At 35.8% G+C, this 13,521-nt stretch overlaps 1 protein-coding gene, 1 non-coding gene and 1 pseudogene across 2 annotated transcripts; 2 read left to right on the forward strand and 1 right to left on the reverse strand.

The window, feature by feature from the left end:
* The first annotated feature begins 5,278 nt into the window (after window positions 1-5,278).
* On the forward strand, window positions 5,279-6,313 carry LOC120112571. The gene has a single exon (XM_039132154.1). It carries the CDS (start codon window positions 5,279-5,281, stop codon window positions 6,311-6,313), a length of 1,035 nt encoding a protein of 344 aa, XP_038988082.1.
* On the reverse strand, window positions 5,672-5,778 carry LOC120112668. Its single transcript, XR_005514243.1, has one exon. It is a non-coding gene; the product is annotated as a small nucleolar RNA R71 (small nucleolar RNA).
* A 99-nt stretch (window positions 6,314-6,412) lies between the features above and the next one.
* Window positions 6,413-7,546, forward strand: LOC120112572 (annotated as a pseudogene).
* Window positions 7,547-13,521: the final 5,975 nt, after the last annotated feature.

Raw genomic sequence — 13,521 nt, forward strand, 5'->3', positions numbered from 1 at the left:
AGAAAATGGAGTCAAGGTGTTCTCTTCACGACAATGAAGGGAAAATGGAAGAAGAGATTAGGAGTTGAGGAGCAGACTGAAGAAGGCGGAGCGGACTGAAGAAGAGATTAGGGATTTCGAAATCCTTTTTGTAATTTGTTATTTGTTATTTGTTGAAGAGCGGAACACGGAGGTTGGAGTTAGGTTGGGGTTGGGGTTGGGGTTAGGAGATTACTCTTTTCAATTTCTAGGGTTATTTTTATTGGAAAATTTTTGGGGTTATTTCCATTGTAAAAGCTAATTTGATAGAAGGAAAACAAACATCAGTGTTTTTCTTGTGTTATTTATTTTTTAATTTTGTTCTTTTTTTTAATTTGCTGGGGTATCTATCTTGTACTATTAGAAGAAGAATTATTATGAACCAGTAATGGAGAATATCCAGGGTTTTTTTTCCAAAAAATTAATTAGGCTTTTTATTTTGTTTTTGAAATAACTCTAAGTATTGTCGACGCTTCTAAGCATCGGCCTATCTTTGGTTTTCGCTGACACTTAATAGCATCGGCAGACTCCAAAATAGGCCAACGCTTTCTAGTATCGGCATAGCTTCCATTTTTACCGACGCTTTCAAGAAGCGTCAGAAGAAAAAAAAATTACTTCCACCTACCCGACACTTTTGCGACACTTTTGAGAGCGTCGACGCAAAAATTACCAACCCTTATAAGCGTTGGTATAGGCTCTAAAAAACGTCGGAAAAAGGTTATTTTTTTGTAGTGGTATGAGTCATCGTGTAGAATCCACCTCATCAAGCTCCCTCCTACGCTCTTCTATCTAAAAAGAAAGTATATGTTGCATGATACATGGTCGATAATACAAGATATATAATATAAGATATATAATTCATGATACACATTACATGATACCTGAAACATGGTACATGATACATGATATATGGAACTAACTTGTGGGTGTGGTCCATGATAAATGATACATGGAAATGCGCTTATATCAATTATAGTATTGATATAAGCACCTTCCATGCAATAATAACCAGGTAGTTAACATAAAAGTCCTATAATTTTTGGGGGTTTTGTGTTGTTGCATACTTTGCACTCAATAGGCATGATATAAAAGTCTAAACTTGTGTTGTTTTCTTTAGAGGCAATAATAGCCATATACTAAGCACATCGTTCTTCCCCAAATTCACTCTTCAGAAGTATCCTATAATGAAGCAAATGCAAGATATTATGAAGCATAGTATCCCAAAAGATTGAAATAAGTAAATTAAATTTGTGTCAAATTCTGTATGTTAACAAAGCAAATGCAAGATACTATCCCAAATAATCAGATAATTAAATATAAGGGTTTTTTTTGCGTGAATACCATTCTAAATATCGGATTTTGTATGAATACTCTTCCAACATTGATATTTGCATGTATACCCTCGTAAAACACTTGTTTTGCTATTCTACCCTTTTTATCCTTATTTTTACTCATGTACCCACACTATCTAACACCATTAAAAAATTAACGGTTTCAAATTAACATGACTAAAATATCCTTAATAGGTAGACATGCAAAAAAATATTTATAAGGGTATACAAGCAAATAGCAACTTTACAAGGATATTTATGTAATTTTGTAAATTTAGAAGGGTATATATGCAAAAAAGAATCCTAGTAGATGGAAAGAATTTTGACATATTAATTAATATAACAGCCTTCAAAATCCTGTATTTATTAGTTAATATGATAACCTTCAGAATTTTGCATTTATTAATTATTGTTGTAGTCATTAGAGTCATGCATTTATGCTTCTACACAAGTAAGATGAATTCATACATCATAAATTAACATAAGTCTCAAGATCTAAAGTGCTGCTCTTATATTGATAGTTTTAAAATAGTCAAAGAAAGATTAAGAACTCTGGCGGAAACATGAACTCTGTTTGCAAGGTGACATATTCACAAAGAAGGGGATGTCGATGCTCTAGGGAAAGTGGAAAAGAGCTCGTTATTCATTTATTTCTTTCTCTAGAAGCTTTAGTTCATTCACATCAGCCGTGTATATTGTATGGGTTTAAGATAGTTATGGATGGGACTTAGGATTTGGCATTTGTGCTCTATCGGTGCATTTAGTTATTGATAGTTTTTCTTTGGTTCTATATTTTATATATTCAACAACCTAGAGGAAGCCTTGTTAGAAGATTTTGTTAAGTTATTATTGCATCTCTTCACAAGTGGAACATATGTATTCCACGTAATGGTTCTCTCCTTTATGCGCTGTTGGGTGAGACCTCAACTATCAAAGAAAGCCAGAAACTAGAGCACACTATTGAATTCAAGTATAAAGCCATGTTGGAATTATAAAGCAAGTATATATTTCATTATATCTTTTATATCATATTATTATGATATGCAAGTGAAAACGACATTGTGCAGAGATCATCAAATATAAAGCCGCATTGGAATGCAAGCATAACAAGCATAACAAGGTGGAGAAGTAAATATTTCAGGTAAAGAAAAATTTATTCATATTTCTGGAATCAAAAAAGATTATCTCATTGCATGATGTTCGTCTTGATCATTGGAGAACAAACTACATATTTAGAGAAAATTAAAAGTTTCATATCCAACATAATCTTCACTCCTCCAGCAAAACATGCGATCAAATCTGTAATTAGCAAAAACATAAAAAAAAAATTATGTATGAGAATTAACTCTATATCAACCAATAAATTATGTTTGGTAATAATACTAAAAGTAATCTAAATAACTTAAAAACAAATAAGGTGCAAAATTGGGATACGTTTATCCAATCATATACCAATCAAGATTGTGGGTAGGCATTATCTTCTCCAACTAAAGTTTCCATTCTTTTAGCTTGCTTGCGAGGTCGTTCTTTGTTTTTTTTTTTTCTCTTGGTGCTACAAACACTACATGTGTGCCTCTTATAATTGACACTCTTCCTCTTAAACCATTTTTCTTAGGCCTGCAATATTTCAAAGATAAGCAAGTGATAAAGGACAAACATCATTAAGTTAGAGTAGTGCTATATGCTACCTCCTAAGCTTCTTCGGTGCAGAAGATGTGGATATTCAAGCTTGAGATTCCTCCACTACTGAATTTTTATAGGTCTTTGCATGATGACCAAGCTCACTACAATGCTTACATTTGTAGTTCTTCTTCGATTTATTCTCATCTGTACCTCTAATTCTCTTCTTTTTCGGCCTTCCAAGAGGTCTTAGACTGAGCTTAGGAGACAATACTTTGTATCCAATATTAACGTTTATCCATTGGGCCTTGTCAGGTAATGGTCCAATTTCTAATGTATAGGCAATCTTATACTTTGTAACAGTGAAATACTTCGAGATATAATTTTCCAAATTTACACCTCTCATACTATAAATGAAAGTTGCAGCATGCACATAAGAAATGCTTGACACCTCCCATAGATGACAAGAGCAGCTTTGTTCATTAGAATTACTTCATGTCTTCCATTAGTCTCAATTACTTCTATTCTGTAATCACTGGTTCTATAAACATTTTAATCACCTAGCTTAAGGCTAATATCTCTTACATACTTCATAACTGATGTGGAAATTTATTTCACACATTTTCTTAGTCTTAATTGTTTTATTTTAGAGTGTTTTGTATGTTCTTAACTCATTTGTCTAGAATTTAGGTATCTTTTACATTTATTTAATTCTTGAAAATTCTTGGTATTTTGCAGGTGTTTAATTATTAAATTCGGTTGAAATTGGGCTGGTCTAGTCAACCCAGAACATTGTTCGGTTTTTGAGTTCTAACTAGAGCTACAGACCTCCGTTTCATATGTTGTTTAGCTTGCTAGAAAGATAAGACATAGATCTAATACTTTTATGAAGATCAAAAAACCAAGTTCTGCCGTTTTGAAGTCCAAAACTTAGCCAAAATGGAGAAGTCCGAATCTGTCCAGAATTTTACTGCGGCCCAGACCCTGTTTCGTTTTTCAGCTTGTATCTAGAGTTATATAAGTCAGAATAATGCAAACCCAGGTGCATTGGAAAGCTGAGAACGAGATCTAAAACTTTTGTGAAGGGTCCAACTCCAAAGTATATAGTTTTGGTGCTCTAAATCCAGCTGAGAGTCGAGTCTAAAAATCAGCCTAGAATTTCGGATTTCAGCTAGCAGATAGGGAGGAAATCTATTTTAAAATTCAAAAAAAAGAAATTCCAAGAAGAGGAGGGGGGCCAGCCTATACGAAGAGGAGGACAAGCAGATAAAAAAAAAATGCAGAGAATCTGAAATTTCGAGAGGAGGAAAAGCTAGAAATTCCGAGAGAAAGTAAAAGCTGGAATTCTGGGAAAAAGAATATAATGCGAATTGTTATTAAGAATATTGAATGCGAATTTATGTTTGAGAAATAATTGGATTGATTTATTAGTTATGATTTGCTAGTTTTCTTATCCTAGGGCTAGGACGTAGTCATTGAATTTGTGATATGAATTAAGTATGGTTGTATTGAATATCTTTTGTTAATTGCAATTTGATGATTTCGGTTTTCATTCTTGCAATTTACTGGCCATGAATTGCATGCTTAAGATGTTGAATGAAGTAACGAAAGTTGAAGTTCAATATTAGTTGGTGAATTTATCAAACATTGGTAGTGTAGTTTAGAAATAAATGCACACCCTTGTGACCTACAATCAAGAATTTCACAGATCATAATGAATTTATATTAATTTCTATGATCACGAAAGTAGACATAGGATTAATATAGGTATAGGTGTTATGCCTTGAAAGAGGATATCATATAAAAAAAAAGGGATTCGGTCATTGTAATTAGCAGAATATTAACAATCAGATTTAAATTCATTGAAGGAATTCAATTGATGAAATCCAAGCCCTAGGAACCTTTCATATTTGATTTTTCAGGTCAAGAAATTGCAGTCAGTCGCATCAATTTGGGGTCGTCTAAATAATATAGGAAATTTATAAATTGGTACTTGAATCGCCTCCTTGTGGAAACGATACTCTTTTTGCCCTATTCTACTTGTCATGACCCATGCACTTGTGGTAGAGTTTAGGGACTATCAAGTTTTTGGCGCCATTGCCGGAGAGGATTGTTTTTAATATCAATACAAATAATTTTCTGCATTAATTTAGACTGTTTTGTTCTTTTTGTTAATTTATGTTTTCTGTATTTAGTGTATGCCACGAAACTGTGAGCTAATTGAGCCTTTTGATCCAGATATTGAAAGAACCCTACGAGCATTAAGGAAACAACAAAGATTAGACCTAAAGCAAAAACAAGCAGTAGCCATGGCAGACAACCAAGATAACCAGAATAAAAGGTTGTTGAGTGACTATGCCGTGCCGAATGTCAATGGTGCTCAACTCAGTATTGTGAGACCTACAGTCAATGCTAATAATTTTGAGATTAAGCCTGGTCTCATTCAGATGGTGCAGCAGGAGCAGTTTGGTGGAGGACCTGCTGAGGATCCACATGCACACCTTGCCAATTTCTTGGAGATTTGTGATACAATCAAGATGAATGGAGTTAGTGATGATGCTATTCGACTCCGACTTTTTCCATTTTCTCTAAAGGATAAAGCCAAGGCTTGGTTGAATTCCAAAGCACCTAACTCTTTCACCACCTGGAATGCCTTGTCACAAGCTTTTCTAAGTAAGTATTTTTCCTCAGGTAAGACCGCCAAACTTAGAAATGATATTACCAGTTTTGCTCAGTTTGATGGTGAATCTTTGTATGAAGCCTGGGAGAGGTTTAAGGATTTGCAGAGGAAGTGTCCACATCATGGTCTTCTTGACTGGCTGATTGTACAGACTTTCTATAATGGATTAACACATTCAGTCAGAATTACCATAGATGCAACTGCAGGAGGTACTTTAATGAGTAAGTCAACAAAAGATGCATATAAGTTGTTAGAAGAAATGGCCTCTAACAATTATCAGTGGTATAATGAAAGAGGTATGCCTAAGAAAGTTCCAGGTATGTATGATGTAGATGGCATAAACATGTTGAATGCCAAGGTTGATTCTCTAGTAAAAATGTTCGGTAAGCTGGGTAATGTGAATTCCGTTTCTAATTTTGTATTGAGTTGTGATTGCTGTGGAGGAGCTCACATGAGTTCTGATTGTATGCAGGTTCAATTTGTGTCTAATTATAACAAGCAGCAGCAGCAGAACAACCCTTATTCCAACACATACAATCCAGGCTGGAAGAATCATCCCAACTTTTCATGGAAAGATCAAGGTAACCAAGGTAGCAGCTCTAGACCTCTCCATCCTCCTGGTTTCCAACCAAGACCATCCCAACCAGAAAATAAGCAGTCTTAGGAGATAGCTATTGAGAAGTTAGCCAATGCCAGTTCAGAGAGATTTGAGAGATTGGAAGCAAAGGTTGACCAGTTGGCGAGTTCCAATAGAAATGTGGAGATGCAATTGGGGCAGTTAGCCAATTCCATCAATTCTCGTGGACAGGATAATTTGCCTAGTAAGACAGAGGTCAATCTGAAGGAGCATTGCAAGGTAGTTACCTTGAGAAATGGTAAGCAACTTGGTCAGGTAAGTGGTGAGACTATAGTTGGTGATGAAGTAGACTATGAAGAGGTGAGCAAGAAGGTCAGTGAAGAAGTTGAGGACCTAGCCAAGACACCATCCCCACTACCACCAGTCGAACCTTATGTTCCTTCCATTCCTTTTCCTCAAAGGCTTAAGCAGAATAAAATTGATCAACAGTTTGAGAAATTTTTGAAAGTGTTTAGGCAGCTTCACATTAATATTCCTTTTGCAGACGCCTTAGCACAAATTCCTGCATATACAAAATTTTTAAAGGAGATCATGTCTAAGAAGAGGAAATTGGAAGATTTCGAGATCATTGCCTTGACGGAGGAATGCAGTGCCATTATCCAGAATAAGCTTCCACCAAAGCTAAGAGATCCAGGGAGTTTTTCTATTCCTTGTACTATAGGTGATGTTGATTTTTCTAGAGCTTTGTGTGATTTAGGTGCTAGTGTTTCACTAATGCCTTTATCTGTGTCTAGGAAGCTAGGATTGAAGGAGTTGAAGCCTACTACCATCTCTTTGCAGCTAGCTGATTGATCGGTCAAATATCCTTTGGGTGTTCTTGAGAATGTGCTGATCAAGGTAAAGAAGTTTATCATTCCAATTGATTTTATTATTTTGGAGATGGAAGAAGACACCGAGATCCCTATCATTTTAGGCCGGCCCTTTCTAGCCACAACTGGAGCTATCATAGATGTTAAGAATGGTAGGTTGACTTTGAAGGTTGGTGAAGAAGAGGTAGAGTTTAATTTATTTGAAGCTACTAAATATCCTTCTTTTACTGATCATGTTTTTCGAGTTGATGTTGTAGATGAGTTGACCAGAGAGGTTTTTAGGGCTGAAAATACTAAAGAACCTCTTGAGACTTGTTTAGTGAGTGCAGGGACAAGTAAAGATGATAATCTAGAGGTTGCATCGAGAAATAGGAATGAAATAAAATCAGCTACAACAATCATTGTTGTTCTTTTAACACTTGCAATAATGTTTTCTTTTTGTTCAATTTAATAGAAGAAAAACAGTAGACATCAACGAGAGGGAAGAGAGGCCAAGATGACATTGAAATACCTTTCTTTAAGATGAACACTACTTGGAGTCTAGCGATTGATCCTCGGACTAGCTTCCGCAGCCAAGATATAAATAGAGAGAGAGATTCAGAAGATGAATCAAGTCCACGACCAAATTTAGGAGATGAGAGATTTGAAAGCAGTGAGGAATATTGTTGTTTCAGAGAAACAGTGCATCGTGGGGAAAGAATCGCAATCAAGAAGGCGCGAGCGAGATCGCGATCTCTGCTATGGCAATCGTGATTCCTAGCAGGGAAAAAAGGTAATTTGAAGATTTTATTTTATTTTAATTAAAATAAATATGGTTTTTATTTACGGTGTTAGAAGAATCGTTACACTAGAGGCATTTGAGCAAAACAGTATTTATGAGGGTATAGATATAAATATAAATTTTAAGAGGGTATTCATGCAAATTTAAATTTTTAGAAGAGTATTCATGCAAAAAATCCTAAATATAATTAGTGTCAAATTCTGTATGTTAAAAAATTTGTTAACCCTGCTACTAAGATTTCCAGTATTATGAACCAATAACACAAATAAAAGGAATAATTGATGTGGTTGGAATTATGTTGCTTGCTGGAGATGATTTCCAGCAGTCTTGTGGCGCCCTAGATAGAGCAGGAACAAGAACAGGTATTGATTCAAAGTTTACTTTTGAGACAGTTGTGAGACAGAAAGATGATCTAATAGCTGAGATTGCAACTAGTCAAAAAGGCTGAGTCTGCCATAGTGGGAGGTCTGGAATTCCTCCGACGCTTTCAGAATTGATGTATTTGGCAAGTATCAATGACTATCTGTTATTTCATCTTCCTTAGGAGCTCGATGCAGCAATTTTGGAATTGGCTCAAATATTTTGCAGGTAACGCCTTTCCAAATATTTAGATTGTTTCTGATGAATATCGTACTACTGTTTCTATCTAGACTATGTTTCTTCTAGCTTAACAATTATAGTTTCTGGCAGAGGCATCATCCTGGTGGCCTTTCATCATTGTTATGTTGTGTCTTCAATTGATATGGAATTAAGACTAAAACATACATAGGCATAACAACTTTAAGAGTACGAGACATTATAGTAGCTTATATTTAACTGGTGTAGTTTGTATGTTTAAAAGTTAGGTTGGAGCTGATTCACTACTGTTCCTTGTCGTTCCACAGCCAGAGAAGTAATCCAGCACAATCAAAGAGCAGCTGGCAGCTATAGCACCAGCATTAGAACAGTTAGGCAAGCAGAAAGACGAGAGGATGAAGGAGCTTGTGGATGTCCAGTCGCAAATTCAGCAAATATGTGGTGAAATATTTGCTGGCAATTTAAAAATCGGAGAGCAGGTGGGGACACCCACAGTCGATGAAGATGATTTGTCCTGGAAAAAGTTAGATGAGTACCACACTAAACTCCAAGAACTTAAAAAAAAAAAAAAGGGCCTTGTTTTGTTTTTTATTTTTTTCCTTAGAAGTTTGTCATGCTAACTTATCTTGTTAAAATCAGAAAATATGTTCTAACATCTGCAAAGCTCTTGATTTTATGCACAAAGTTCTAAGGAAAAGGGATATGCACAAAGTTTTAAGGAAAAGGGATACTTATTTGCAGAGTGATAGGCGCGCGGAACAAAGTTCTTGATTTTATATGTATGTACACGCATACACGCATACACCCCTGCAAAACCTACACAGCATGTTTTTTGTGGGTTTAAATTGGAATTGATACAGCACATTGCAAGGATTCAGTCATATTAATTACTTTCAGTATTTGATTGCTGCTATTGAGAGACTAACCTGCTATAATGAGATACTAGCAATGTACCCTCGCTGCGCTGCGATCTTTAATACATTTCAAGAAAAATACAGAGAAACGTTTAGCTACTAGGCAATGCAAAAAATCAATAAACACGTGTACAACTGGTAGGAGATAGGGTTAAATATGGCGGAACGCAGCATATATAAGCATTATATATTTTGAGATACTCATCCATCACTTCTTTTTGTTTTGTAGGATGGTCTAAAAGAAAAGTTTAGAAATTGAGTGGAAGATATGTTAACAATATAGATCTATGTATGGTATGTTACCATGTATGCATCCGTTTTTTCCAAAGGGAGGTTAGGTACATTCCTGCATTATTTTTAAAAAAGATAAGAGAAAAATAAAAGCTCAAAATATTGAAAGCGATGAAAAATTGATTGGTATTAAAGATACAATACTAGAGCGACAGCTTTTTTCTTGGGAGTTTCATTTTCAAAGAGTGCTGTACGAATGCACTTTTCTGGAGTTGAAATAATAGCTTCATCCACAAGATAAGAAGAAGAAGCTTCAGCACTAAGAGGTAGTTGTTGATCGTGTGCTTGCAGTTCCTCTTGCTAGAAAATTTTTATGACTTTAAAGCTAACCGTACTGGTATCGAAATTTTGCGAACTAAATGTAATATGGAATATATAAGTGAGGTTGAGTATCTTTTTGATAACAAAAGATAAAATGAATCTATCAGATCTTCTACCGGTAGCAAGGTTAATTGCTGATACACAAATCAATTGTTGAGCTAAGTTGTCGAATATTATGAAATTTGCTATATCAGTATTATCTTCAATTATTGCATTCAATTTTTACCTATGTGTAGGTTATCAGAAAAAATATTATTCTGATGTTGGACCATAAATGCATTTTTTAAAACAAACAAAGGAAAACAAAGAAAAAGGTAGGACAAATATGTCTTTACCATGGTATGAAAGTTTGATCATTTTTGCCACATTGATTACACCAAAAACTATTCCCATAAACTTTTATAGCACCTCTGCAATTATAGCATGCTTTATACCATCAACCGTAGCTACTGTCGATCTTTTTTGAAATAGCTTTGCATGTAAATTTCATCCCCCAAAAAGAACTTTTTAATTTTTTGTTGACCCTAAAGGGTTGATTTTGATGATGCAAAACAACTGAGTAAAAGGATCGCTAATCAATTGCCTTAAGTATGCTTGATTGATTTCAGAAAGCTAAAAAGAAAGCCTCCAATAACTCTTCGATGAAGAACATATATTTAAAGCTCTACACCAAAAATACAACTCCAAAAGGCCTTGACGCAATCCTTAAGGTTAGATGCAAGTACAGAGAATTTTGTTCTAAACTATCTCAAGAGTCAATCCCCATTTTGCAATAAGTCGACCCTTGCACATTATCACTAACTGATATGCTTTCACAAGTCGACTCTAGTAGGTAGCGAGTCAACCCCAGAACAGTCTCAGAAGCCAGACAAAAAGCTATGAAATTTATCATTTGGCGAGTTGACCCATGAAGAATACAAGCTGACTGCAGTCTAACATGAGTCGACCCTATAAACAAGCAAGTTGACCCCTGAATGGCCATAGAGAAAAGATAAAGAGCTGGAAATTTTATCACCTTGGCGAGTGGACCTATGAGATATACGAGCCAACTCTAGTCAAATAAGAGTCAACCTTAGAAACAAGCAAGTCAACCCCTAAACAGCCATAGTGAAAAGATAGAAAGCAGTAAAACTCAGTCCATTGAAGAGTTGACCCCTAAAAATATTGAGTCGACCCCTATCGCAAAACGAGTCTGACCCCTAAATTGAGAGAGCCGACTCCAGAATGATCGCAAAAGAAAGACAGAGCACAGCAAAATAATAATAAGTTTAAGTCGACCCCTGAAGATCACGAGTCGACTTCTGGAGATTACGAGTCGACCCCTCTAGGCTTGATAACAGTAAAGGTTACTTTTTCTGTAAATCAGAATGGATATTTTCATTTTATTACGGCTCTTTCAACCTATCTTACAACTAGAAGAGTGTTCCAACCACTTTCAAATGGTATAAATGTATGGGAACACCAAAAGAAATAAAGAGAATGAGAAGTGCGAAAAGAAATCAATAAAAATAAGAGTAAGAAAAAGAAAACAAAAAGAAGAGAGCTTTAAAGGAAAAATACTCAAGAGTATTTACTGAGAACTAAAAGATCATATCCTCTTCAATTGAGAGTTGGTGAAGTGCATTTAAGATTAATCAGAGCCAACTAACTGAGTCAAGCTTCATTTATTACTTTATATTTATTGTTCAAGAGTTGTACTTTATTGTATTTGCACATTACCTTCTATACTATGTTGTGACAAGTTTTAGGAACTAAAACTTGGGAAAAGGTCTATTCAAACTATGAATTAGATTGTGTTGAGCCTGGAGATATGTTTCATGTTGGTTTTGGTTGATTATCTGTAAAAATCAACTAGATTGATTTTGAGCCCGGGTAAAATAATCATACTATAATGCTGAAAAGATTATAGTAGAAATTTCTAAAAAAAATGTCTTAGAGAGTGAATGAAGGTGTAGGATTAGGCATTGAACCACTATAAATTTTATTTTTTTGTGTTGCTTAATTTGTTTGCATTAATTTTTTCAATGTTTACTTATTAGTTAGTTGCTGAAATTAGTATTCACCTATCAAATTTTTATTTCATTGCATTATATTTAAGTTTTCGAAAGAGATTCATATCTTATTATGAAGCTAGGATTTCTTTTTGTCTAAATTTAACTCTTTTACTTTAGAATTCCATGTGTATGATCCAAACCCAATCTACATCTGGCTTTTTTGGTTGGGAGTATATATGGATCCGACACAACCCAAATGATCTGTTGGATCAAAAATTTTAGCTATAGATGTGATCCGACCCGATCCGATCTTTCATTAAGTTGGATGTGTGTCAACATTAGAATCCAAACAAGGAATCAAAAAGGGTCAGGGTCACACATAACCTGGTCTAATCTGACTCATTTGCACCCCTAGTTCCAATAGCAAACTACGTGCATGCGTGAATCTTTGTATTTTGCCGGATACATACACCAAAACATATTTATACCAACTTGGTACGCTTAAGGGACCTTGTAAAACACGTACTGTGGCATCCAAACACCACTCGACTACATACGTTGCTTTATCCTGACAATGCATAAGAGAGAGACATAGAGGGAGTGAAGGAGAGAGAGGTAAAGATAGAGAGACAGAGGAATTGGAGTGAACCTAAGAGAGATCTGTTTAGGTGTAGTGCAGAAGAGATCTACGAAGAGAGATCAAAGATAAGGAAGGGAACACACGCAGAGTCTGGTGAGAGGAAGAAGGGAAGGAGAGTGGCCGTATCTCAACATGCAGAGATAAATAAAAAGAAGGAACTCCAGGTGATGAGGGCTAGCAGTGAGAGGGACCAAAAGCTTCCAACGAGAGAGATGAGAGCAGACCGAGAGTGGAGGTCTTGAGCAAAGGGAGAGTGCAAGAATTGGCAAGAGATGGAGTACTGTAGCAAAAGCCTAAATAGAAACATAGAGGAGAGAGGGAATAAAAAAAAAGCTAGGATACATCAGTTGGCACGTGGTTCTTCCCGATTTTTATATGGAAGGAACGGAGCTTTGAATATTATCTTATATGTCGAACGGCAACCTAAAGAGTACAGCATGATTCACCGTCAAAAGTTATCCGCTCATTCATACTTGGAGAGCCTATGATAGCTTGGAATACTTGAGACCCCCTAGCTCCGGCAACAACCAAGATGATCTTCATCACTTGAGAGCCTTGACCTCCGATTTTCTCAAGATAGACTTTGATGGCAGGATGAGTGATGGCGGTTGGAAAGGAGGAGCTGGTTTTGCAGTCAAAAGCCCTAACTCGCATCCCAATGCAATGGATAGGAACCGAATCCATGCACCTCTATTTCAGGAGTTGAGTTAAGAGCAGCTTGGGTAGAAGTTAGCTATGTGACGTTATGCCTACGAGCGGACTTCATCCCGATAGAAGGCGACTTGGCCACCATGATTGAATAGATCCGTGGGTAATCCATGGTCATAGATAGACCACCCTTACTTCTGCTCATGCAGTAGTGTCTAAAGGAGTGGACCGCCTTCAGGGCAAGTAATATTTTAATTTATT

This window comes from Phoenix dactylifera, chromosome 11 (assembly GCF_009389715.1).
Source record: "Phoenix dactylifera cultivar Barhee BC4 chromosome 11, palm_55x_up_171113_PBpolish2nd_filt_p, whole genome shotgun sequence".
NCBI lineage: Eukaryota > Viridiplantae > Streptophyta > Magnoliopsida > Arecales > Arecaceae > Phoenix > Phoenix dactylifera.